Below are 25,481 nucleotides of genomic sequence, written 5' to 3' on the forward strand. Positions count from 1 at the left end.
GTCTCTGGCTGGTGTGGCCTGATCTGGCTGCTGTCTCCCCCAGCTCTTGGGCAGGGCACATCCTGCCTCTCTGATGGCCCCCTTGCTTCACGCTCAGTGGAGGGGGTGTGAAGTTGGTTGTGCCCCAGTGACCTCAGGAGACAGTCTGGCCTCTCTCTCTCTGTGGCTTCCTTGCAACTGCTCCTGCCTGTGAGAACCACAGTGCCACGCAGAGAACCAGAGGCACAGGAAGGCTGGGCTTGTGCGTGGTGGGCCAGGGGCAGGACTGGCAGCTCCTTTTGCATTGCATCTGCACACAGGGCAGAAATTAGGCCTCTGAGAAGGGCCAGGGGCAAAGGCAAGTGAGCTTAGGTGGTAAGCAGATGCATTCGTCTGACTTCTTCTAAAATTAAAGGGGCGTTTTATCTCTGAGAAATACTTGTAAGCACTCATGTCATTTGGGGGCAAACGTGTCACCTGAGGAGAGACCGGCTCCCCTTTAAACACAAAGCCCCCTCCCCATCTAAAACAGTCTTTGCCTTTCTTTCTCACCTGTAGATCCACAGATTATGGCACCACCTATGAAAAGCTGAACGACAAAGTGGGTTTGAAGACTGTCCTCAGTTACCTGTACGTCAATCCCACCAACAAAAGGAAGGTAAGAGGAGGGGTCAGTGGGTCCCGGGCACCCCCTGTGGGGTGGCAAGGCTGCCCAGGGCCAGGAGTTATGGAAAAACAGGAGCCCTGGAATTGCTTATGGAGGGCCTGCTTTATATGCTAAGACTGTCACAGACACTTTGTTAATTCTAACAGTAGCCTTGATAGTAGGAATAGCAATAACAACAACAACAACAACAACAACAGTAAAACTATATGATTATGTGAGGGGCTGCTCCGTGCCCAGGATGCTGTTCAGTGCTTCACACACCTTATCTTACATATCCTCACAATGAATCTGTGGGGTAGAAATGGTTGCTGCCCCATTTCGTAGATAAAGAAACTGAAACTCGGAGAGATGAAGTACCCAATAGCTTTCTAGCCTGAGGTTAGACAGTGTTAAGGAACAGGCCTAGGATTTGAGAATGGGTCTGCTTGGCTCCAGGGCTGAGTCCTTCTCTAGTCTCCCTCTGGCTGGTCTAGGTTTGGCCGAGGGAAGGGTAGGCAGCTCTGGATTCGTCGTCTCCATCTGGAGCTGCTTCTGACGCCCGGAATAGCAGACCTGGCTCTGCCAGCCTCATGCCTTTCTGTCTTTCCTTTTGGTGTAATAGCCAGGACATGGATGAAGTCACATAAAATTGGATTTTAGCCATGGAGAGGGGGGCCTGGGTTCTATGAAACATTGACCAGTTTTAAAGAGTTTATTTATTCATTTTTAGACAGAGGGGAAGGGAGGGAGAAAGAGAGGGAAAGAAACATCATGTGGTTGCCTCTCGAGCACAGAGGACCTGGCCCACAACCCAGCCCTGGCTGGGAATTGAACCATCAGCTCTTTGGTTCATAGGCCGGCACTCAGTCCATTGAGCCACACCAGCCAGGGCCCAGTTTTAGAAAGAGAATTCTGTCTGATATATTGGCTTTGAGGAGAGGTGATCTGTTCCCAGCTAGGAAGGCACTGCTGTTTGGAAACTGAGGCAGGCCTGACCCCGCCCCAGTAGACATACTGGGGATAAAAATACCTATGTCAGTGTTTCTGAAAGGCTGAGAATGGCACTCCCAAGCTCTCCTCCTACACACTGGTGTGCCTTCCCCAATGGCTTTGCAAACCCTTTCTTCAGCGAGCTAAACTTGGGTGTGAGCATCAGCCCATTGTGCAAACGTCCCTGATCTCCAATTCCAACTCAGTGGAATCCAGGAGGTGACTTAGAATGATCATTTATGCCGCTTTAGGCAGAGCAGCTGTGATGGAAAACTTTAGCATCACAACTCCCAGCCCTACCCCTTCACCTTACTATGACCTCTGATCCCTAAATATCCCCAGCAAAAGTGAGGAAGCAGAACTGGCGATGCCTGGGCCAGTGCTGGTGATGGATACCCAAAGACCCAGCTTGCCCCAGGGGTCCCCACACCTGAGAACACGCCCACCAGTCAGGTGCCAAAATCCTGGTCATCAGAACAGCTGTTTAGGCATCCATTACTAGTTCTAGCCGAGTAGTTTCTCTTTTCTTTGTCCCAAAGCATTGTCGTTTTTATATTTTTCAGTATTGTTATTTGAATGATTACATGTTAGAGCCAGAAAAGATGATAGATTTCACCAATATAAGCAGTTATTCATTGTTGTTTTCAATTTCATCTCTTTTGCAAAACTTATTTTAAGCTCTAGACTTCCTTTCTAGAAACATACCTCAACACACAAAATTTGAAAACAATTTATAGGAGTCTGTAGACAGCTCAAATCCCACCGTGGACCAAAGATGTTCATGGAGTCTTGCTTAAGAATCTTTCTTCTACTCCAGTAGCCTCATCTAACAGGTGAGAAATGGAAGTCACAGTAGCCCACTTTTACAGTCAGGTAAGGACAGAGCCAGGTTGGAGCCAGGCACTCTTGGTTCTCAGTCCAGACTTCCTTGCTTCAGACCACATGGTGTGCCCTTTCCTCCTCCACAATCACGGCCAAGGGTTTCAGAACGGGTGATCTGGTTCCGGCATGGAAGGCACGTGCTTCGTGACCTGGATTGAAGGCTTGGTGCCATGTCCACGGTGAACACAGGATAGAACCTGACTGAACGGAGTCAGGGGTGATCTCTTTCAATTCTCCCCCGTCCCCTCTCCCTTCACTGGGAAGGCAGCTGAGGCCCACAGCGGATGTGTATCCCACCCAGGCCCCTCAGCCGTTAGGGGCTGAGTTGGCTGCTGGTCTCCTGGCTCTCAGTGACTTCAGGTGGGACAGAATCACAGAAGGGGTATGCCCTTTGGGGGAAGCAGGAAGTGGTTATGTGACGCATGGCAGATGCCCTTCAGTGCTGATCTCTGACCTACGTCTGGACCACAACAGAGTTCATCATGTTTTCAGGTAGGTGATAGATCAGCTGTCTTCATGAGGCTCTTCCCAGGTGGTATATGAAAGGGTCACACCTGTGTTCATCCATTTTGATAGTCATTCATCAGGTGTGTTGCCTGTTAAACTCCTACTATGTGTCCTTTGGTGTTTGCTGTTTTTCTCTATGTCTGACTGTTTTAACTCTTCTTAGCACAGCCTAGAGGCACTTGCAAGTGTGAGACCTGAGGGGCAGGTTGAGACAGACGCTGAGGGTAGGAAGGAACATAGCTGAGGTTGAGAGACACCGGGCACAGAAATGCCACCTCCATTTCTCCTTTGCAGAGCTGATGCCAGAAACTCTCTTGAGTTTCATGCAGGAATTAGTGCCCAGTTAAAAGCTGGGCCCGTTTTCTCTGTCTTCTCTTAGAAACACCACCAAAGCCCAGTTAACTCCCACCTTTCTAGGTGCATTCAGTTCTCACCTAAAGAGTTATAAGCAGAGACGTTTTCTTCACCCCGCTTGGAGAAAGACAAGTGACAGGCTAATGCCATGGGTTTATTTTTTAAAAAAATGACAATAGAAATGAATTCCATAAAGAGACTGTGATCCTGAAGTGCTTTCTGAGTCACCTAAGGAAAGATGAGATTAGATGCTGTTTCATTTTATTGTTAAGTGTTTTTCATCATGTTCTGAGCCTTTAGGTACTCACGATGCACAAAGATTCTACATGGTGACTTTCTCTTAACCAGAATATTCAGTTTGCTGGGACTGCCCTGCACCAGCCACTCAGGCAAAATGGCAGTTAGGTATAGATGGAAATACTCTTATTTGTTATGCTATTGTTCTAGTGCTCTGGGTCATTATGACCTTGTAATGCAATTTTTTGTGTGTCCTACTTAGATGCGTCTTGAAGTTTAAACCTGTGGTTATCTGGATTCTCATCTCAGCAAGAGCTTTTCAATTCTCTTAGCACCCAGATTATCTGTGGCCCCCCATGTTCATTAGCCAGCTTACAGTAGTACTTTGCAGCAGATTTTTCAGTAAATCTGGTGGAAACACTGCTTTTTGCCTTGTGAGTAATAGATAGCTATTCCTGTCCTTGAAGGCTGTGAGTATGGTAGAGATCTGTTGCCCCGGAAAAATAGCCAATTGTGCTTGTATTTATATATTTGTTCCTGAAGCTCATTGTTGATTTTCTAACACATTTTTGACGACATGAAATCTCCAGATGCAAATAGCAGATAAGCCATTAAGTTAAAAGTAGAGATGCTAACAGGTGTATAGTCTCCTTCTATCAGTAATAATCTTAACATTAATTGAGTACGTACTACACTAAACTTTCTTTCAGCAGCTTAATCTTTACAATCTCCAGTCTGCCCAGCCACATTAGAAAGCAGGCAAGATAAGGAAATAGACTCCAATTACCCCAAAGCTCTATTACTGTAAATGGTGCGTCCGCAGCAGCCTTCCCATTGGTTTTATTTGGGGGGCAAATTGGTCAGGATACATCCGCTGCTGCCGGATTCCCTTAAGGAAGTTGACTTTTGGACGAGTAGTATCTACTAGTCTCCTACTAAGTGAATTTATATTGCTATGAAGTGCTGGGAGTTTCTCTCGTTGAAGTTGTTCTAGAGTTTAGAATCTAGACCATCCTATGATGTGGTGGCATCCGCATTATTTTAGTGATTTTTGACCTGCTCTGGCTGTGCTCGATGTGAATTTCTCTATCCCTCACTGTTTACTTTTCTCCAACCGCTGGCCACTTAGTTCACGGCCTGGGTGATGCCTGAGCCTGGCACTTCGAACACAAGGAGGAGTTGTGTTAGTTCTGGAAGCAGGTGTGTGTGGGGTGGGCCTCTAGGAAAAGGGGCTCTGCCATAGTGGGGTCTGAGCTCCAGCTCACTGTTAGCTGGCTCTTATCCTCAAGGTCATGCAGAATGGCAGGCGGCAAGGTCAAGTCCATGTTTAACAGAGCTGTGCTTTGTGCAAATAGGCTGAAGGCTCTATGCCTCAGCTCAGGAGGGGCAGGAGGGGCGTGACTCTTGTGTGCATCTGTGCGAGAACAAATCTGCACAGAAAGGAAAATATAAGCATGTTATGTTCTGATTGCTCTGGCTCAAAAGTGGCTGCCACCTGCAGATTTGGAAACAGTGTTTTGGAAAAGGAAGAGAGCATAGAAAGGTCTGACTTCCAGGGAATGTGACCAAATTATGGCAGGGTAGAGGTGTGTGTGCCCCTGGGCACATGGGAGGAAGACTGGGAGGTTGACATCAGAATAGGGTAATGGCTTCTTTTTCTTTAGAGCTCCTAATAAGTTCCGGGTACTGGGCTAAGTTCATTTCTACACTCCGTTCTAAGTTTCACTGCTAACCCCCGAGCCTGGTAGTTTTATCTGCATCTGATGGCTGAGAAAATTGAGGCTCAGACAGGTGAGCCTCTTGCTTTTTATGAAGAAGCTGGTAGGAGAGGGTCCAGGATCCCCATTCACCTTTATCAGACCACTAGGGTCATGCTGTCTATTCTGATCTCATACAGGCGAGCTCCCCTGCCACAGGTACAAACACCAGGTTGAGTGCCATCATTCCTCTATTAGTAGTAACTTTGTTGCCTGGGGTTTTTTGCCCATTAGTGTGAGAGGATTAGCAGTTTCTTACAGGGGGAGGGGGGTGTTGGATCCTCCTTTCCTAATTGATTTACCAGTGAGGGGGATAATTACTTCCAGGCTACCCTGCGGAAATACAGTGGGGATTGCTAGTCAGATTGCCCTGATGCTCAAGCTGCCTCTGTCAAGCTGTTAAAGAGGCATTGTGTTTGTGGTTGGATGCTGGTTATTCCTACGTTACTCTCTTAACACAACAGCATAAACCTGAGTTCTCTTTGACACCCTGGCAAACCTTGAAATAAATCAAAACACAGGATTTTAGAATATTAGACTCTCGCTTTCCCTGATCATGTCTACGGAGATTGTTAGAGGGTCAGGGGAAGTAAGCTCCAGGGTAGCACACTTCCATTTACAGACATTAAAATCTCTTACACTAAAGCAAGGCGAAGAAAAGCCAAAAAAAAAATAGTGGAAAGAAAGGATTCCAGGCTGTTAAACAATCTATTAAATGTCTAACATCTAACTCTGGGCAAAGTATTTTGGAAGGAGATTGCTGCCTTCAGAAACGGGTAATCTACCTGGGTAGGCAAGGTGCCCGTGGGAAATAGCCACCTGCGCAGACCTGGGATCGCAAATGAAAATGCGCAGGGGGGCCGGGCAGGGAATGCCAGCGAGCACTGTGGGCCAGGCGGTGACTCAATCAGCCTCTGGAAAGGAGCTCCCACTAATCAGCTTCAGATGACTGTTGTCATGTTAGAGAGAAGGAGGGCACAGTGCAGCTGTGACATCATTGTCATCATTTTCGAGTGCATTCAGAGATTTTCTCTGTAAATTTTTATATGAAACTTCTGTATTTTGAAACGTTTTAAATAGGCTAGGATGTGCAGTACAGGGCGAGGGGGCTGGCAGGCTGCCCCAAATCTACTTGAGTCTCTTGTATCCAATTGGCATCATGTTCCATGTTCAGAGTAGGAAGTTAGTCTCCAGGTGAAAAGTTAGTATTTACAAAGAGCTCTTTGGGGCCAGAGGATAACACTGAGCAGCCTCTCGTGCTGGAGGCCTGCAGTGATGCTTTCAGGATCTGTGTGACAGAGAAACTGGTCAAGCATGGCTTATAGAGTCTTCCCTTTCACTCAAAGGAACCACACAGTAGGGCCTGCAATGCAACACCTTTTGTGACATGTAAGGGTAAGACCGCTGGAGAAGGAGGAGGGGGCAGACATCTGCTTTCTGGTCCTGGCTGTGCCCCTGAATAACTGGGTGCTACAGAGTAAGCCAGTCTCTTCTCAGAGCCTCCATCTCCCTATCTGTGAAATTGCAAGGTTGAGTCCTGTGTTTTTGAGGTTCCTTCCAGCTTGGGTTGTCTGGGGGGTCACCTTTGGGCAGTGCCTCTCAGGGGACTCCATGATACTATGTGATAGTCCATGGACTTCGGCCTCAGTGGAGAGCTGGTTGGAAGACAGGATCCCATAGCCTTAGTTCTATGGCCACATGTTGACCCGTGAAGCCCCGCCATTCAGGCCCAGCTATTCTGAGCTCCCAGTTCCTCAGTCAGAAGGCGACATGGTTGCCTTGAACCCACTGGCTTTGCTGGTGCAACTCAGAGCAGCAGCATCTTCGATGGCACAAGTGAGGCGTTCTGTCAGGAGGAGCTGATGCAACTTCACTTGAGCATCACGGTCCTCATCCAGACATGCACAGGCCTCCTCCTGCAGGAGACGGAGCTGGAGACCGAGCTGGAGACGCTGCCTGGATGTGCTCTGGCACCCCAGGGACAGGGCGCCAAGGACCACACAGGGCCGGCTCTACTGCACCGTGCTTCTCCTTCGTGGCTCCTACCTGCTGCAGCCTCAGCCAGGCGTCTCACCTCTGTGGGCTCCACTTTCTCCCTTTGGAAAATGTGCGTAACAAGCTGTGTGTTAAAGAGCGAGTAAGAGAAGCCTCATTTGGTGCTAATGTTTTTTTCTGTTTTTGAATGTAAAAGTGCCTGTGATATTAATGATGATGATGATGATGATGATGATGATGATGATAGTGAGGTAGTATTTCCTGAGCACTTATAATGTGCCAAATTCATGCTAAATGTTTTATGTGAATTAACTCACTTAATACTTCATCCCTGTCAGCAACCATTGGTACTATCATTATTTTATTTACAAATGATGAGTTTGACCCCAAGACACCAGTGGTCTGCTTACATCTGGTTGCTAATGATCACTTCCCTTGGTCTGATCTAACTTGCTCTTGCTTATACTTAATTCTGGACTCACTGCGTGTTGGAGTAGAAGGGCCCTCAGAGACTGTACAGGCTCTCGTTTAACAGATGAGACCACTGGGGGACTGGCCCCAGGTCCCAGAGTCATTTGCAGTAGATCTGGGGCTAGAACTAGTTCTATGGGGCTCCTAATCCAATATTCTTTGCCAAGTCCATGGGCAGTTGACAGCTGGAATGCTCAGATCCGCTGGGGAACCCTGACTGGGTGCAGTGGTGGATGAAAGTAGGGAGCAGTTGAGGGTATATACTCCCCACCCATCTTACTGGCTGTGTGTTTGGCTGTAGGGTTTTGCATACATCCGTACCTTCCTGGGTTTCTGGTCTCAAAGCCCCAGACACTGCAGTTGGAATCCCGTTTCAGATGAACCTGGATGAGAGACCAGGGGCCTGGAACCTGAGCTGCCTTTGGCATGTGGGAAGCACTGAGTGGTGTGGTAGTGTGTCTGTGGTCAGAGGGCTATCAGAGAAGCCAGAGGTGGGGGAAGAGATATCTCGGAAGGAACTGAGGTTTTTATTTTAGGGCTTTCTCTTAATTAGCTGTGGGGCATTGAGAAAATTATATACATTCCCTGAGCCTCTCTTTCTCAATCTGTAAAATGGGGATAAAAACATCATTCCCCTACCCCCTACCCCTTCCTTTGGGGAGCAACATTAGGACAGAATGAGAAATACGATACTGCTTTGGAAGGAATAAGCTCTGGAAAGAGAGGGGAGGTGGCGACTACTCAGTTGGAGCTGGCATCCTGATGACAGACGGGAGCCAGGCACCCTGGCTGTTCCCTGGTGCTGTCTGTGGGGGCTGCCGGGGCTGCCGGGGCTCCCCTTGGGGCCGCCTGCTTCCTGGCTTCCCCGGGGAGGATGCAGCTCCCAGAACCCTGGGTATTTAAGAGCTTCATATTCTGTCCTGTCCGAGAGGCACACTGCTGCCTTCTTTTTTCCAATCTCTGTCTTTTAAAACCAACTGTGCTGACTGCCCGAGAGAGATTGATTATTCCGCTGATGGAGAGAAATGGTCCCACACTTGTTAATTCACAACCACCTTGTTTTTCTTGCCTCATAAATTAACAGTTACCGGGAGGCTAGCACAGTGTTTCAGGAGATACATTCGGGGGAAGAGTGTGGAACGAAGAGGTGGAAAAGGGAAAAGAAAAGAATTTAGGTCAAACCCCCCTCATGTACTGATTCTGAGCCCACACCTTTTTTTCCTCATGGTATGCCCTGAAAGACCACCGGGAATCAGCACAAAGGGGCTCTAAGGAGGCAGAGGAGGGCCGGTGAAGGGAAAGGCACTGGTGTGTAGATCCCCGTCTCCCTTTGCGAGTATGACCCGGCCGTGCAGTGGATGTGAAGTGTGGTTCAATTCAAACTAATCACTTAAAGGAAAAGGCATCTAGAGCGATTCTTGGAAATCCAGTCTTTAGTCACAAAGTCCCTTTCTCAGCAAATATATGTATGTGGTTCCCTGTGTAAATTACTGCACTGTGCTGTGGCCAAGAATTTATTTAAAGGCTCATTAAAATGATTACTAGTTTTTTCTTTTGCATTTTATTTGGAAATGGGAAGCCCATAAACCTATGGCCTGGCTCCTCTCCAAAGTGCCCTTTGGGGTTTGCATCGAGTATATCACATATTCTTTTAAAAATAAAGGTATGATTTTCAGTAAAGATTAGCCAGACACTTAAAAGGGATAATAAAAATTAGCCACTTACTGTGCTTCTTAGTGGCTTATGGCCTCACTTGTTTCTTTAATTTGATTTTTATTGGTTTTCAGTTTTATGTGTGTGTGTGTGTGTACATGGGCATCTCTGTGTGCATGGAAGATGTGCAACAAAGAGCATTCTGAAAATGTCAGAGTTAAGAAATAATAACAAAACCCCATTCCTCTTCTGTGGAGACTCTGGTTTGCAATGTCCATGAAATGAAAGAAAGCCTGCATTTCTGGGAGGTCACATGAGATTCTGGTTCTGCTTTGCTGCCTGCTGCCCCCTCCCCCATCCCCCTCCCCCTCCTCCCAGACCCTCCCCCCAACTCCCACCCCACCCCTGCCCCATTCCTGACTGATGATGACCCTAGTTGCTCAGTAAGCCTCTGAGGAGGAGTTCCCTCTCAGGGGTGGCTGGCAGCTGAGGATGCAGGGTAAGGCAGAGCCAGTAATAGGAGCAGAGGGACCAAGGGCCCAACCCAGAGGAGAGGGCTTTGAAGTGCAGTATGAAAGCATCAGGGCGGTTGAGAGAAAATGACAGTGTGACCAACACTGACGGGGCTCCGAAACCGGGCCTGGATGGCCAGTGGGGAATTCTATGCTTGAATGGCCTTCAGGAAGGAAGGCAGGGAATCCCAGTCTGAAGGAGTTACTACAGCACCAAACTTGAAGAAGATGTCATCCCGTGGCGGCGGCGTCAGAGCTGGGGAAAGGTAGAGGCCGGAGTCAGGCTGACTTTGGAAGAACGCTTGGGATCTGAAGGAGGGAAATAGGGCTGTCCAATATAGGGATGAGAGTGTGGAGGTTTTAATAGGTGCGTTTGGTTCAGCAGGTGTAATTTGGGAGAGAGAGACGGTGGGGGACTAGAGACAAGACTCCCAAAACTCAGGGACGGAGAGTTAGGACTCAGTGCAGAAGGCTTCTGAGCAGGGTCGAGAGCACCAGGGCTCCTGTGTGTGAGAAGAGCCAACAAGAGTGTCTTAGACGGATGAGGTGCCCGTGTTAAGTGCCCGCTCCATCTGTCCTCCCCTGCCCTGCCCGCACTAGACCTCTGGGTGTCTTTTCTGAGCGTTACAGGCAGGGCAATTTCAGCAAAGAGCTTGGGAAAGCAGGGTGATGTGTTCTTGCTAATGTTCCGAGGCACAGTTATATAGCAAGTGGATCTCGCTGCCCCCGAGGTGAAGCTATCTGTAAAAAAACCCACCACCATCACCCGTAAGAGAAATGACTCTATTTTTTTTCTTCCTGGGTGAGCTCAGCCAAGCAGACATCGCTGTTGGCGTGCGTGCCTCGCCCCCTGCCCATCCCCCCATTACTGGCCCAAGGTCTGAAGGACAGACATCATTTTTCCGCACACCCTCTGCCGGTGAGCGTGTCCCGGTAATGAGGGGTGAGCGTCCTGGGATCCCCAGGCCTGCCAAATGGCTCGGGGAAGGTTTGGAGCAAGCAGGTCCCAGTCTCTGCACATTGGGGTCTGAGCCAGCAGTGCTGACACTGACCTCAGTGACAAATGGAGGCCTGGGTTGGTGCTGGCAGCCCCGTGCGGAGGGCCCCCAGGAGCAGATGCAGACAGTCAGCCCTGTCTTTCCACAGCACGTATCTAACTCTCAGGAACGGCTCTGGCTGTCTCGTGATGGCCAAACAGAGGGAAGAAATGAACCAGAGAGGATGAAGGGGGTGTGAGAAAGAACCGCGAGGATCTCTCCACCCCACTGCCAGGGATGGGGAGGGGAAGCTTGTCCTGGCTCCTTCCCAGTGCCCAGCAAGGGGACTCGGTGTGGATCGAAGAGCTTCGCAGCACCTCCTGTGCCACACTTAGCTGAGTGACCTTGAATATATTGTTGAGCTTTTCTAAGCCCTAGTTTTCTCATCTGTCAATGGGGCTCCAGTAGTTTTAAAAAACTAATTTAGGAATTAAACAACAATGTATATATAGAGTGCACAGAATAGATGCTCAAGAAGGTGACACCCCCTACCCCATGAAATGAGCCTTTCCTTGGCGTTTCCCTCTGCTCACCAATACCTCCCAGATCCCAGGGGAACCAGGTAGCTGACTCTTCTGTCCTGGGAAAGGGACCTTTCCCCTCAAACCAGCAAGAGGCAAAGAACTTCCAATTACCAAACCAAAAAATTGTCCCTCTGCATGGCTTCTGTTTCTCTCCGTCTAGCCACCTTGCTGTGTTCCTTCTCTTTTCACCGATCTGTTGGTGACTTCGGTCTCACTTAATGAAGCACAAATGAAAAACGAGAGGTGCCAGCCCTAGGCTGTGTGTGCAAAGCCAGTTTCTACCCATTGTCCCCCAAGTCCCATGAGGCAGATAGAGCTGGAGGCACAGGGATTCATATTCAGGTCCCCTGGCTTCCAAGCCCCAGCAGCTTCCCCAGCATTGCACCCCCGCCAGACACCACCTCCATCTGTGCAGGCGCACCGCAAGATTCCAACATCCTCGTCACCACCAGACACAGTGGGTCCCCCTTGCTGTGCGGGGTGGGGGGGGGGGCGCACTGTGCCAGGCCCAGGGGACATGCAGGCACTTCAGGCCCAGACGCCACGCTGCCAGGTGTCTTATTTAAGTGGGACTCTCATTTGGGAGTCGGCGCTTGGAGAGGACCCAGCGACCCAAGACCTCAGTGGCTGCAGTTCCAGCAGCAGCTGCTAACTGCATATCAGGGCGGGACTCTAGTTCCGCTGTGGATGTAATAAAGAAAAGGAGATGCTAACATTTACTGTGTACTCACTGTGCATTGTGATGATGGCTTTACAGGAACACTTTTCTCACACACATACACCTATAAGGTGCATACAGTTATGATCCCCATTTTAAGGGAAAGGAGGTGGGGGAGAGAGAGAGTGGCTGAGGTCCTCAAGGGAGTGGGGGAGAGGAGCACACCCTGAGGTAGGAAGATGAAGCTGTCCCAGTTGGGAAGTGGCCAAGCTGGGCTCTCAACCCAGGCAGCCCAACTTCGAAACACTGTTATCGGCCTCCCTTGGGTCTCCTGGGGGCCTGTGCTGCGAGTTGTGGAAATGCTTTCTGCTGAGGGAGAAGTCGGAGTGGTGCAGGGTTGCTGAGTGTTCCTCCACACAGGACCAACAGTAGACTGGGATGGGTGGGCCGGGGAAACAGCCCGTGGAGGTGCCTGAGCATTCAATAATTGACCAGAGCAGGCAGCAGGGCCCAGCTCCAGCATTCCCACTAGGGAGCCCCCACTGGGTGGGCGCTGGCTGGGTTCCCGGGGCTCTCTTTCCACTTGGGCAGGAAGCCACTTACTGCAGATCTTGTCACCCCATCTTACTTAGCAGCTGGTGGCTCGAGCACATTATGACATATTTTTAAGTTTCTATTTTCTTGTCTGTATCATCAGAATTATACTAGTACCCACTGCCTAGGCTGATAGGAGGATTAAATGAAAAATGTTGCAAACATGCAGCCAGTGACCCACACACGGTACTCAGTATATACTATTTATTGTTGCTCTTATCATTATTCTAATCTCAGGATAACTGGCTCCTGTAAATAGGGGGTAGGCCCTGATTGGACCTGCCCACTGATTGGAGCCACGGCCTGGCCGGGCACTTGTGGCTGTCCCTCGGGCATCGGGAGATCTGTTTGGAGAACTGTGGAGTTGGTGGGTGGCTGGAAGACGGTCTGGTTCAAGCCTCTCATTGAACTGACGAAGAAGCGAAGTCCCTGTGGGGAGACTCTCACTTATTCAAGGTCGCATAGCCACCTAATGGCAGAACTATGGTTTCAGAAATCAGATTTCTGGCTTCAAGCCCAGTGTTCTTCCTATGAAATTGCACAGAAGGCCAACGTAAGATATGGGCAGACCCATATCTTACCGGGACAGGGTCGCTCAGGTGGCCACTGACAGTCACCAGCTTTCAGGCACTCCCTGTCTCGGTCCAGTGGACCTCGAGTTTCCAGGGCACTGGGAATAGAAGAGGCCAGGTGAGTCTTTCAGACCACAGTGGCTCGGGCGGGCACCCTGCCAAGGGCATGTGGGCAGGGGTAATGTCCCCGAGGCCAAAGTGGTGCCAGAGCCTCCATGGGCAGCAAAATAGAGGAGAGTCCCAGTCAAGGATGAACAAGGAGAGAAAAGACCCGAATTGAGCTTGCTTCCAAGGAGGGAGAAAAGGCCCCACACAGGAAGACCAGCCAGCAGGGAAGACAGCAGAAAGGCAGGTCGTGGATTAAAAGGGAGGCCTGGGCATGGGTTTCTGGACTGAGACTGGGAGGTTATTGGCAGCACATTTTTTATTGGGTAGCTTTCACTTGCTGGGGGGAAGGTAGCAGGCGAGGCACTTGAGTGATTAAAGCAGTCGGCAGGCCAGACGAGAAGGACAGTCACATAAGAAAAGCAGCAGAGATGGGATGCAATTATCCAAAGTGGTCTTTGGCCTGAACCTCGAATCTTCAATCATCTCGGGGAAGGCAGCGGCAGCATATATATGCACGGGAGACGTCCTGACTCCGCTCTGGACCTTTCAGAGGAGAGAGTTTGAGTCAGAGCAGAATCTTAGCACATGGGTTAGCTCTGGAGAGGATGCTGGGGATGACAAAGTGCAGGCTCCCTGCTTGCTCCGCCTCAATCCCACATCACAGAGCATCAGCATTTGGGAGCTCAGGGGAGACCAGGCACGAGGCTGTAAAAGCTTGTTTCTCTGAGAACATCCCCAGTGTGAGTAGCTCCCTGACGTGGCTGTCTGCGGAAACTGTCTTGCCTCTGCTGGACCCTAAGCCAGTTGTAAATTGTTGGAAGTACTCTGTACTACTGTCATTCCATCATCAGCTATAAAATTGTTTCTCTTTAGTCTCATAGTTCCTTGCATATGAACTCATGCTTGCTGGGTTTACTGTGAATTGCTAGGGCCCGGTTCCCTTGGAACTGAGGGAAAGAAAGTGGTGAAGGAATGGGCCGTTACCCCAGGCATTCTCTCAAAAATGATACAGTAGTGCCCCTTTGTCTACAGGGGACACTTTCCAAGACCCTTAGTGGATGCCTGGAACCCTATATAGGCTACATTTTTTCATATATATATATATATATATATATACATACACACACACACACACACACACACCTATAATAGAGTTTAATTTGGAAATTAGGCACAGTAAGAGATGAAAAACAATAACTACTAATAAAATAGAATTATAACAATATACTGTAATAACAGTTGTAGTCCCTCTCTCTTTCTCTCTAAAATATCTTCCTGTCCTGTACTCAGCCTCCTTGCGATGACGTGAGGTGAGACAGTGCCCACGTGATGAGATGAAGTGAGGGGAGGGGCATGAGGCATTACGGAGGAAAGTAAGGTCACCTGAGCACAAGCTCTGTGATGACACCACAGCCGTTGCTTTGATACCCAGGGTGGCTGCACAGTGACGGACAGGCAGGCAGTGTATACAGTGTGTATATGCCGGACAAAGGGAAGAGTCACGTCCCGGGCAGGACAGAGCAGGTGGGATGGTGTGAGATTTCAACACATTCCCCAAAAGAGCATGTAATTTAAAATGTATGAATTGTTTATTTCTGGAATTTTCCATTTAACATATTTGAACTTCAGTTGTTTATGGGTCACTGAAACCTCGAAGAGCAAAACCACAGATTGTGGGGAGTGGGGACAAAGTGTCGTCAGAACTTGTCATTTATTTTCGGGAGTCACAGCTTCGATGATGTCCGTCCTCACTCAGAAACTTTCCAGAGCTCCCCGGTGTCCAGGGGAGGGCACCTCTGTGTGGTACAGCAAGTGGTTCTGAGCGCCGCTGCCCTACCTTCGCCGTGCCCTGCTCAGCAGTATCAGTCCCGGGACCTTGCACAAGCTTTAAACGCTCTGAAACTCAGGCCACCATCTATAAAATAGATGTCACAATATCTGCCTATCTCAGGTTGGATGCTATGGCTCCATAAGGTACAGGAAACTCTGCCGTACCCAGCCGGAGCCTGGGAGATTCGTCACGTCACGTGATGAAGCCTGAAGGTAGGGTAGCTCCGGATTGTTAACTCACGGGCTCCGTGACATCGTCGAGGACCAGCTTGTTCATTTTTGGCTCTGCCAACTACAGTTTTGGTCTTTGTCCTCATCGTGGGTAACAAGAAGGTTGCAGAGCTCCTAGAATCACATCCAGACATGAAAATGTTAGAAGAAAAGAGGAGACACCAGGCTTTCAGAATGATGGAACTGTTTCTGGAAGTGCACAGCTGCCAGCACTATAGTCCAAGTGCATGCCCGTGCTGGGGTGGGGCAGGTCAGGAGAGCTGGAGGGGGGCCCAGCCTCCTCCAGGCTCATGGCCGCATGGAGGAGGGCACCTCCACAGAATACAGGTCTCTCAGGAAAGAAGAAGGAAAGGCGTGGAGAGAGGCTGTCTAGGCAACCAGCAGCACCCGCCACACTGCCTCATAGTGGTCTTCTGAGAACTGAGTGAAGCAAACTATATAAATCAAGCAATTACTAGCATTTTTCTTGTTTTCTATCATTTCTGTGTTTATGTCTTGGCTCTCACTGGTATGTGTTCACATCACCTACAAAATCTTACTCCTTTTTCAAAGTTCACCTTGAATCCTCCATCCTCCATGAAATTTTCCCTGCATTTTTCTTCCATTTTCCCCTCCCAAACAGAACTTCCACCCCCAATTCCTGAAACTCTACTGTAGGTCTGTGGATTCACTGCATCAGATAACCTGAGGAAACTTGAAGAATGTTGAATTTCAGACTTCACTTACTCCTGGAGACTGTTATTCTATAGGTCTGGAGAAGGTTGGGGATACGTATTAAGCAAAAAATATCTCCCAGGCATTCCTGATCAATAGCCAGCATTAGAAATAATTTCCAGAACTTAACATCTGGGCTTCATCACCCACTGAAAAACAGTGGATAACTTTTTAAGTTCTCTTCCTAGCTGATAACAGGGACCATGTTGTCATATATATCTGTTCCTGGGTGTTTCTTTACACATAACCTGGGCACATGTGTTTTCAATGAATCTTTTGAGTATAGGGATTAAAAATTTTTTTTTCCCCAGACATTTTCTAGATGTGTGGATAAAGCACTCAATTCACTGACACCCCTGATACTCCAAGGCTTACCACCAAATCAGGTTTGCTGGTTTATTCCTCTGCCAATTCCTGCCAAAGACAGATCTACCTCCTCGTGTTCAGCAGCAGGCTTTCTGCCCACAGTTTCTATCCTTCTTTCAAAATTATAACCAATTTAGAAGGCCTGACTGTGGTTGCCTTTAAGATTGCAGAGTCGGGAGAAGTCAAAATTGACTTCACATTATCTTTGAAAACAGCCCAGCCTGGGAAGGGTGATCTTCACACGGCTTCCTTTTCCCAGTGATGATCAGAGCGGCAAATCACTGCCCTTCTTGTCGGAGTTGCAAGGAGCTGATGGGGACACTGAGTAGCAGAGCGAATATTCTGGCCCCTGCATATTCCCCAGGTGACTGTGGTGCATGTTGGCTTGATGTGGGCTCTGAGTGGGACTGGGGAAGAATAGTAAATAACAGCTATAACATGCTTGCTGTGTGCTGGGGTCCGGGCTAAGTCTTTAATCCTCAGAAGAGCGCTGTGACCCCTGTAAGTTAGGGGCTGTTATGACTACCATTTTGCAGCTGTGGAAACTGAGGCCAAGGAAGGTTGAGAAATGGGCCTCAGTAGCAAGTTGATGACTTAGGTTTTAAACTTGGGTTTGATAGACTCCAGCTTCCATACTCTGACCCACTCACTCTACTGGAGTTCCAGAAAACATGCATCAGTGCTTTCAAAGTCAATTTTATTGATTTTCAATTCTGGCTGCCCTTCAGGGTGCCTGAAGGAGCTGTGAAACCACCCATGCCCGGGCCTCACGAAGGGAGTGTTTTAATGATCTAGGGCGAGGCCCTGGATTAGTAATTTATAAACTTTCTAGATGATCCTAATGTGCTACCAGCATCCACAACCACTGGTTTAGGTGGAGTGAAGGAAAATTCACTGATTGATTGATTATTTTACAATGTGTATTTCTGTTCTGGGCCTTTGCTTTTACAGAGGCACACCCAGGAGGGTGGCAAGTAGGTCACCGAAGAGGAAGGCACTGATTCAGCTTGGCAAGGCCGGGAGTCTTAGAGTGAAGTTACTGTTTAAGCCGAGTCAGCACACCGGGAGGGGTATACTGAGGACTGAGGGTGGTGGTGGGTTGAGGAGCATGTTCTGGGTGGAGGAAATGACATGTATGATGGCACAGCCATGTGAGAGAGTGAGTGTCCAGGAAGCCCCAGGAACTTTGTGGGGGCAGGGTAGACGCCCATGTGAGGACGTGGCAGAGCAGGAAAGAGTGGTAGTAGGTGGCCATGCGAGTGAGGGTCACCCGCACTGGGCTAGGGAGGTGGGTTTTCTGTTTGCTTGGTTGGTTTTTCTTAAGAGAATAGGGAGTCATTCGATCAGATCCGTGTCTCAGGAAGGTCATTTGGGGAAAAGAGTAGATAGAGGATGGTAAGACTGACAACAGAGAGTCCACTATGATGTTGCCTTATAAAAGGAAAAAAAAAAAGATTAGAAGTCATCTGCATGCCCAACTCTTAGAAATTCATTAGTAAATTGAATACATTAGTTGTATGAAATACTATATAATGACGAAATACTATGTTTGTTTATATAAAAATCCAACTTATTATATAAGTTGAAAAAAGATTATAGAATTATATGTTTGCATAAAGCAAGGAGAAAAAAGAAGTGTCTGATGCGATGCTCTAGGAGGGGGTGGTGAGGGCATGCACCCTGCCCCTGTAGGTAGTGGGGTGGCGAGGAGAGGCTGGCCGTGAGAAGTGCCCGAGAGGCGCCGTCAGCCCAGCTCGGTACTCGCTCAGATGCTGGAATACGGCAGGTTTCAGGGCAGTTCTCAGGACTCCAGCTGAGTGGCTGGGTAAATGAGTGGAAGCCAGACATGTTAATAAGACATGGATGGATGACAGAGGAAGAGGAAGTTTTGGGCAAAACATAATTCGTTTGGTTGGGCATGTGGAGTTCGACACTGTGAGACTTCCAGGTAGGAAAGCTTTAGGCAGGTGGATTCATGGGTCTATATTCTAGGAGACAGGCTTACACTTAAGAGCACACCTAAGTCTTGGCAAACAGGTAAATTCAACAATAAAATCTGTTTTCAATTCCTGTTATTGAACATAGGATCAAGTGCAAATAAACCCAGCTCAACATCAGTTCAGCAAACATTTATTGGAAATGTGTTCTGTGGCCATCACAGTGCCAGGCACTGGGACCACCGAGACCAATGAGACTCGATCTCCGTCCGAGGAGACAAATTATAATAGAGATGTGTATGGAATGCTTTGGTAGCACCAGAGAGGGGAGTGATACATTCTACCAGCAGTGGTTAGAGCAAGACACAGAGCAGGAGTCACATTTGACTAGGTCTTAAAAGATGGGTTAGAGTTTGCCAAGCAGATCAATGTTTTATGCATTGCAGTTGCATCTGAATTTCCCTTTAGAAACTAGTCATATTCCAGAAAAACTGGGTATTGATTTGAATGTCAGGGGACTGAATATTACATCCATTAAAAGAGTCTACTTTAAAATTCAAGGAATTCCTTTCTGAGACCATAATTAACACGGATATGTTCTGTAAGCCAGTTTAAGTTCTCTTCCAGGTTGGCTGAAAGCGCCTATCACCTTCATCGGCCACAAGGTGAAGCAACGTGGACTCTCGGAGTCAAGTCTGATGGTGCCTGCGATAGGTTTTCCTCCAGCCCCTATCAGCCAAGTCAAGCTTGGGTCTTGGAAGGATAAGCCTCTCCCAAGGTCCAGGCAGATGCCCCATTTCCCTTAGCAGCTTAAATAGGAAGGGGTGAGTCAGTGCTAGCTCACCTCCAGGCGGCTATTGAAGGTCACTCAGCAAAGTGGTGGCGGAATCCCGTTGCTATATGCACCTCGCCATGCCACTGGGCCCTTCCAAATGCTGTGTGCTCTTGTGTCTGGCTGCTCTTCTTTGGCAGCACTTGTGTGTACTTCTACCTTTAATTACAAGGCACAGTGGCGAGGAGTGGTTAGTGTTCGGATGCCAGTGGGGATGGAAGCCAGCCAAGTGGTAGATGCGTGACCTGGGGAAGGATGAATGGCAGGCAGAGTTTGGACTCCAGTCTTCCTCTTTGATTTTGCTGCAGTTTCATGTGTTTTCTGCACTTCCAGGGCTCTCTGTGTATCAGGAGCCCATGCAACCTTTCTCTACTGTGGTGAGTTACCTTACGTTTTCGACTGGGAAATAAATCTAGTGCAGAGACCCCGACCTTCTCAAGCTGATAGGCCTCTCAGTAGTTGGCAGGTGAATTTATAACCTGAGGCTGGGCTGTACTTTGACATCTTCCAATTGAATGGCTTCCATTGGCCAGGGAGGAGTGTTTTGCGGGGGAAGTGTTATGAGAGATAATTTGCTCTTATGCAGTTCCCAACCCCGCTCAAAATTGGCCAGTGATCGCTCATTGCCTTCAGGATTCGGGCCCAACTCCAAAGCATGGGTTTAAATCTACTCCATAACCTGCAGCAGGCATTTCTCCTGCCTCATCTCACTGGCACTCTTGCGCCCTTGTAGAAGTCAGACACTCCATGTTCCCCTTTGGCTCCCGCGGCGGCGCTGTGTTTATGCTCATCCGTGTCTTCTTGGAGTGCTTCTCCCCAGTCTCTCTGCACTTATTTAAACCCTGGCCATCTTCAGGGCCCTATGCAGAAGGCATCTCCTCCAAAGCTCCTTAACTAATCAGCTTGTTTAGTGTTTCTTCCAGATTGACTGGCATTGCCACTTTGTGTGTTATCTCTTAATGTTTCTCTCTCTAGAAATAGGACCAGCTCTTTGGGGGCAGGCACAGAGCTTTTTCCATTCGTGTACCCACTGTTGTGCCCGGCGCACAGTCTCGCGTGCTTTCAGAGCACACCATTCTTGTTGCTGCTACCTTGGAGAGGAGCCGTGGTGCAGGTGTTGGAGGCAGCTCCGGGGTTGCTGGATCCCAGCCACCTGTTGATGGGTCTCAGAGTTTCCCTGGGCAAAGCCTGTGCATGGCTAACGAATGAAGAGGCTTTTGCTTCAGCTTCTATCCCAGCTTCCCAGATCTGCTTTCCTGGTCCAGATGGCACCTGAGCTTGGCTGCTCCTCCTGGACTTACCTTCTGTATTCGGCATTCTGCTGGCCTCTCCCGTCATTGCAACAGTACTAATGGCTTCCAGCTGTAATAGCTTATAGTCTTCCTCTGCCAGAATTCAGAGCCTCATACCTTCTGCTGGGAGGAGGGGGTGGGGGAGCATTTGTGGTGGAACGGATTGCTTCCTCCTTGGTACTTCAACAGCATTCTGTTTATCTCCTGTCCTAGCATGCTTCTCCCTGTGGCTCAGCCATTTATGTCTCTGTCTCCCGTGCTAAATGCCCTAGGGCCAGAGCCATGCATTACCTCTCTGGGCTTACTGGTACTGGACACAGTGCTTGGCACTGGGCTGACAGTCACTTCAACTGAGTGAGTTCAATAAGCAATTACTAAGTGAGACTTCCCCAGAAAGTGTCCAGTCAAAGCAGGCGAGTCATCTGAACTCCTGTTACGTTTCTGCAGCGACTCTGTCCGAAATCCTTAAAAGCGTCCCCATTGGGCTTGACACTCCTGCACCATGGAGGTTTAGGGGGCATTTTCTGTCCTCTGGGTGGAAGTACCATGGAGGGAAGGTGGCCGAAGCAGGCCAGAGTGTGAAGGCTCTGAGGCTCTGTGAAGTGAATGCGCACAAACAAAAACCTTCTCGAAAAAGTAACTTCCTGGTGGATTTTCACACTGACCCTGTTCCAAAATGTTCAAAGAGATTTGGGCATGGATTTCTCTTGCTCCACAACACTCAGGGGGTAAAAGATAAGCCACACTTTTAAAAAATGTTATTTTTTTCTTATTGAAAGATTAAAAAAAAAGAAAATGAGAGGTCAAGCCTTAATCACTAGACTTCTACTTCAGTTCTTCTTTCTGGCCCTTTCCACCTTGGATCACTTAAAAATGCTAGATTTTACACAACCCAGAGGAGACTAGGGATATCTTTGACCTCCTTTGGTGATTGAATTCACTATACCTGGCCCTTGGCTTACCTGGAGATGGCTCACTCTGGAGCTGTCTTTACTCCCTCCGTGATGAATTGCACTGTGCACACCTTCCCTAGGCTCTCCAGGTCAGTGTCTCTGTTCACAATCACTCCCATGTCAATTTCTGCCCCTCCAATGCTGCTTACCAGACTCAGAGAGCTGCAACCCTTCTTACTGCTGCGGCATGAGATTTTAAGGCATTGCACTCTGTTCTTTTCAACCAGAGCACCAAACTTACATACTTCTGCTCAATTCCCTGGGCCCGTCTAGACCTTGGAGAAGAAAGCAAAGATGATTTTAGCACCAGTTTCCAAATACAAACCTCTTTCTCTTCTTGCTCTGGCTCTGTTACAAAGTAACAAAATAGTTGTGAAGTCCCTGTTAGGCGGAAAGAGAGTCCAGTCCTTGGAAACAAAGACCTGGCTGCCTGTCTGGAAAGGTTTATATGGGGAATTGGGACTTGGCCTTTGTTTCAGGCTGATGAGCCTGGAGCATTGAGAAAGAAGACACGATTTTATGTCTTAATAGGTTATCCTGCCGAGTTAAATTCTCAATAAATCACCCTGCTACAAGGACAGGGATTGTCTTTTCTTTTCTAACGATGAAAACACTTGTATTCATTGGAGAGACAAATGTAGAGATGGGAAGAGTGTGAGGGAGATCTGACTAAAAGATCGGGACTGTGGAAGGAGGGTTGTGGATGGAGTTTGGCCAAGGGAATGTGCCCCTGCATTTCCCAAGGACTCCTAGGAGTCAAACACTGTAGTTAACTAGAGCAACTGTTGAAATATGTTGGACTACTGGAAAATTTAAAAGTCCAGCATTTATTGAAGAAACTGGATCTCTGATTCAAAGTTTTCGCACCAAGAAGTCACCACGCCCAGATGGCCTCATCATTGAATTCTTCTAAATGGTAGGGAAAAATACATCACATCTTAGAGAAAGTTTCCAGAGACTAGAAAAAGGGGAAAGTCTTTCCAACTTGTTTTTTTTAAATATATTTTATTGATTATGCTGTTACAGTTGTCCCATTTTCCCCCTTCACTCCCCTCCACCCTGTACACCCTCTCCCACCCATATCTCCCCTTTAGTCGTGTCCATGTGTCGTACTTATAAGTTCTTTAGCTTCTGCATTTCCCATACTACTCTTACCCTCCCCCTATCTATTTTCAACCTACAATCTATGCTACTTATTCTCTGTACCTTTTCCCCTCTCTCTTCCTCCCACTCCCCTGTTGCTAACCCTCCATGTGATCTCCATTTCTGTGGTTCTGTTCCTGTTCTAGTTGTTTGCTTAGTTTCTTTTGGCTTTGTTTTAGGTGTGGTTGTTAATAATTGTGAGTTTGCTGTCCTTTTACTATACATGTTTTTTCTGTATCTTCTTTTCTTAGATAAGTCCCTTTAACATTTCATAAAATAAGGGCTTGGTGATGATGAACTCCTTTAACTTGACCTTATCTGAGAAGCACTTTATCTGCCCTTCCATTCTAAATGAAAGCTTTGCTGGATACAGTAATCTGGGATATAGGTCCTTGTCTTTCATGACTTGGAATACTTCTTTCCAGCCCCTTCTTGCCTGTAAGGTCTCTTTTGAGAAATCAGCTGACAGTCTGATGGGAACTCCTTTGTAGGTAACTGTCCCCTTATCTCTTGCTGCTTCTAGGATTCTCTCCTTCATTTTTACCTTGGCTAATGTAATTATGATGTGCCTTGGTGTGTTTCTTCTTGGGTCCAACTTCTTTGGGGCTCTCTGAGCTTCCTGGACTTCCTGGAAATCTATTTCCTTTGCCAGAATGGGGAAGTTCTCCTTTATTATTTGTTCAAATATGTGCTCAATCTGTTGCTTTTCCTCTTTCCCTTCTGGTACCCCTATAATTTGGATGTTGGAACATTTAAAGATGTCCTGGAGGTTCCTAAGCTTCTTCTCGTTTTTTTGAATTCTTATTTCTCCATTCTTTCCTGTTTGGTTGTTTTTTTCTTCCTTCTAATCCACTCCATTGACTTGAGTCCCAGTTTCCTTCCCATCACTTTTGGTTCTCCGTGCATCTTCCTTCATCTCTTTTATGGTAACCCGCATTTTTTCATCTAATTTGCACCTAGAATCAACCAATTCTGTGAGCTTCCTGATCACCAGTGTTTTGAACTGTGCATCTGATAGATTGGCTATCTCTTGGTCACTCAAAAGGATGAGTCCTGGGGCATTGATCTGTTCTTCTGTTTGAGACATATCTCTCTCTCTCTTTTTTTTTTTTTTTGGTCTGGTTGCTCCTGTTACGGTGAGGGGCGGAGCCTTAGGTGTTCACCAGGGCTGGGCACCCCAGTCGCTAGATTGTGACATTGTATGTGGAGGTGGGGGCGGGAGGGAACAATGGCGGTAGCTCTATTCTCCTGGGACCTCAGTCCCTTCCCTGGGATCCTGGGTTGCGCTTTCTGTCCTGGTCCACAGTCACTGCCTCACTGGGTCCGCCAGCTGTTGCTTGCGAACTCAGGGTCCACCCGCTGCGATCTTGTGTACCCCAGATGCCTTATGTGCTCCCGGTTGCCTGCTTTCCGCGCAGTGACCCGTGCTGCAACATGCGCCCAGCTGCTCGTCTCCGCCCTTCCTACCGGTCTGGATGAACGGGTCTACTTCAACTTCCTGGCTGTCCGACTTCCATTCAGATAAATTCTCTGTCAGTTCTGGGTGTTATTCTGCCTCTAAATTGTTGTTGTTCTAATCTTGGTTGTGTGTGGAGGTACGGTGCATCCACCTATGCCTCCATCTTGCCAGAAGTCCCCTAACTTGTTATGAGGGCAGCATCATGACACCAGAATCTGTGAATTAAAAGAAATAAAAATTATGGATTAATATCTCTCCTTAATGTAGATGCAAAAATTCTTAACAGAACAATAGTAGTTCAAAACTTGCAAAATACAAATAGCATAATTTAGCACAACCAAGTTGGGTTTATTTGAGCGATGTAAGGTTATTTTAACATTAAAAATCAAATTTAATTCACCTCAATTACATGATAAGGGAGAGTATCATTTGACAACCTCAGCTGATGCAAAACAAGTATTTGCTAACACTTGACCCTTATTCCTGATAATAAATCATAGCCAACTAGATAAAAAGGGAACTTCCTTAATTTGATAAAATAGATTTTATTTATTTATTTATTTATTTATTTATTTATGTGTGTATTTATTTAGATGGGAGGGAAGGGAGGGAGGAAGAGAGGGAGAGAAATATCAAGGTGTGCTTGCCTCTCACGTGCCCCCTGCTGGGGGCCTGACCTACAACCCAGGCATGTGCCCTGACTGAGAATTGAACCCATGACCCTTTGGTTTGTAGGCTGTCACTGAGTCCACTGAGCCACACCAGTCAGGGCTGATAAAACATGTATTTTAAAAAGCTACAGAAAATGTCACACTTAGTGGTAAAATTTTGAATGTCCCCTCCTAAAACAGAGAATTGGGTAAGGATGCCCGCTATGACCTCTTTTATTCAACATTATAATGAAGGGTCTAGCCAGCATAAAAGGCAAGAAAGAAAAAACATAAAATGTGTAAAGTTTGGAGACAAAGAAATAATAAGATAATTTTCTATGTGGAAAATTCAAGAATCTGTAAACATACTACTAGAATTTTTGAGTGAATAAGGCAAGGGTACTAGATACAATATCAGTATATGATATAAATATTTCTGTATGATGGTAACAAAAAATAGAAAAATAAAATATAAACAATGGTCCTATTTGTAATAGCATCAATAAATATGTGTTAAATATGTAGGTAACATAATAATATAATCAATAGAATAATAAAGTGATGGGCAAGGCCTCAGTATAAAAGACTATAAAACATA

At 47.5% G+C, this 25,481-nt stretch overlaps 1 protein-coding gene across 2 annotated transcripts in view; it reads left to right on the forward strand.

Annotated features, from left to right (window-relative positions):
• The window catches only part of SORCS3 (sortilin related VPS10 domain containing receptor 3), a 551,877-nt gene that overhangs the window by 239,739 nt on the left and 286,657 nt on the right, over positions 1-25,481 (forward strand). For both annotated transcript variants that reach the window (XM_036027268.1, XM_028514086.2), the window contains exon 3: positions 538-637. In XM_036027268.1, the coding sequence (XP_035883161.1) occupies positions 538-637 (100 nt within the window). The remainder of the gene's footprint in view (positions 1-537; positions 638-25,481) is intronic.

This window comes from Phyllostomus discolor, chromosome 5 (assembly GCF_004126475.2).
Source record: "Phyllostomus discolor isolate MPI-MPIP mPhyDis1 chromosome 5, mPhyDis1.pri.v3, whole genome shotgun sequence".
Lineage (NCBI taxonomy): Eukaryota > Metazoa > Chordata > Mammalia > Chiroptera > Phyllostomidae > Phyllostomus > Phyllostomus discolor.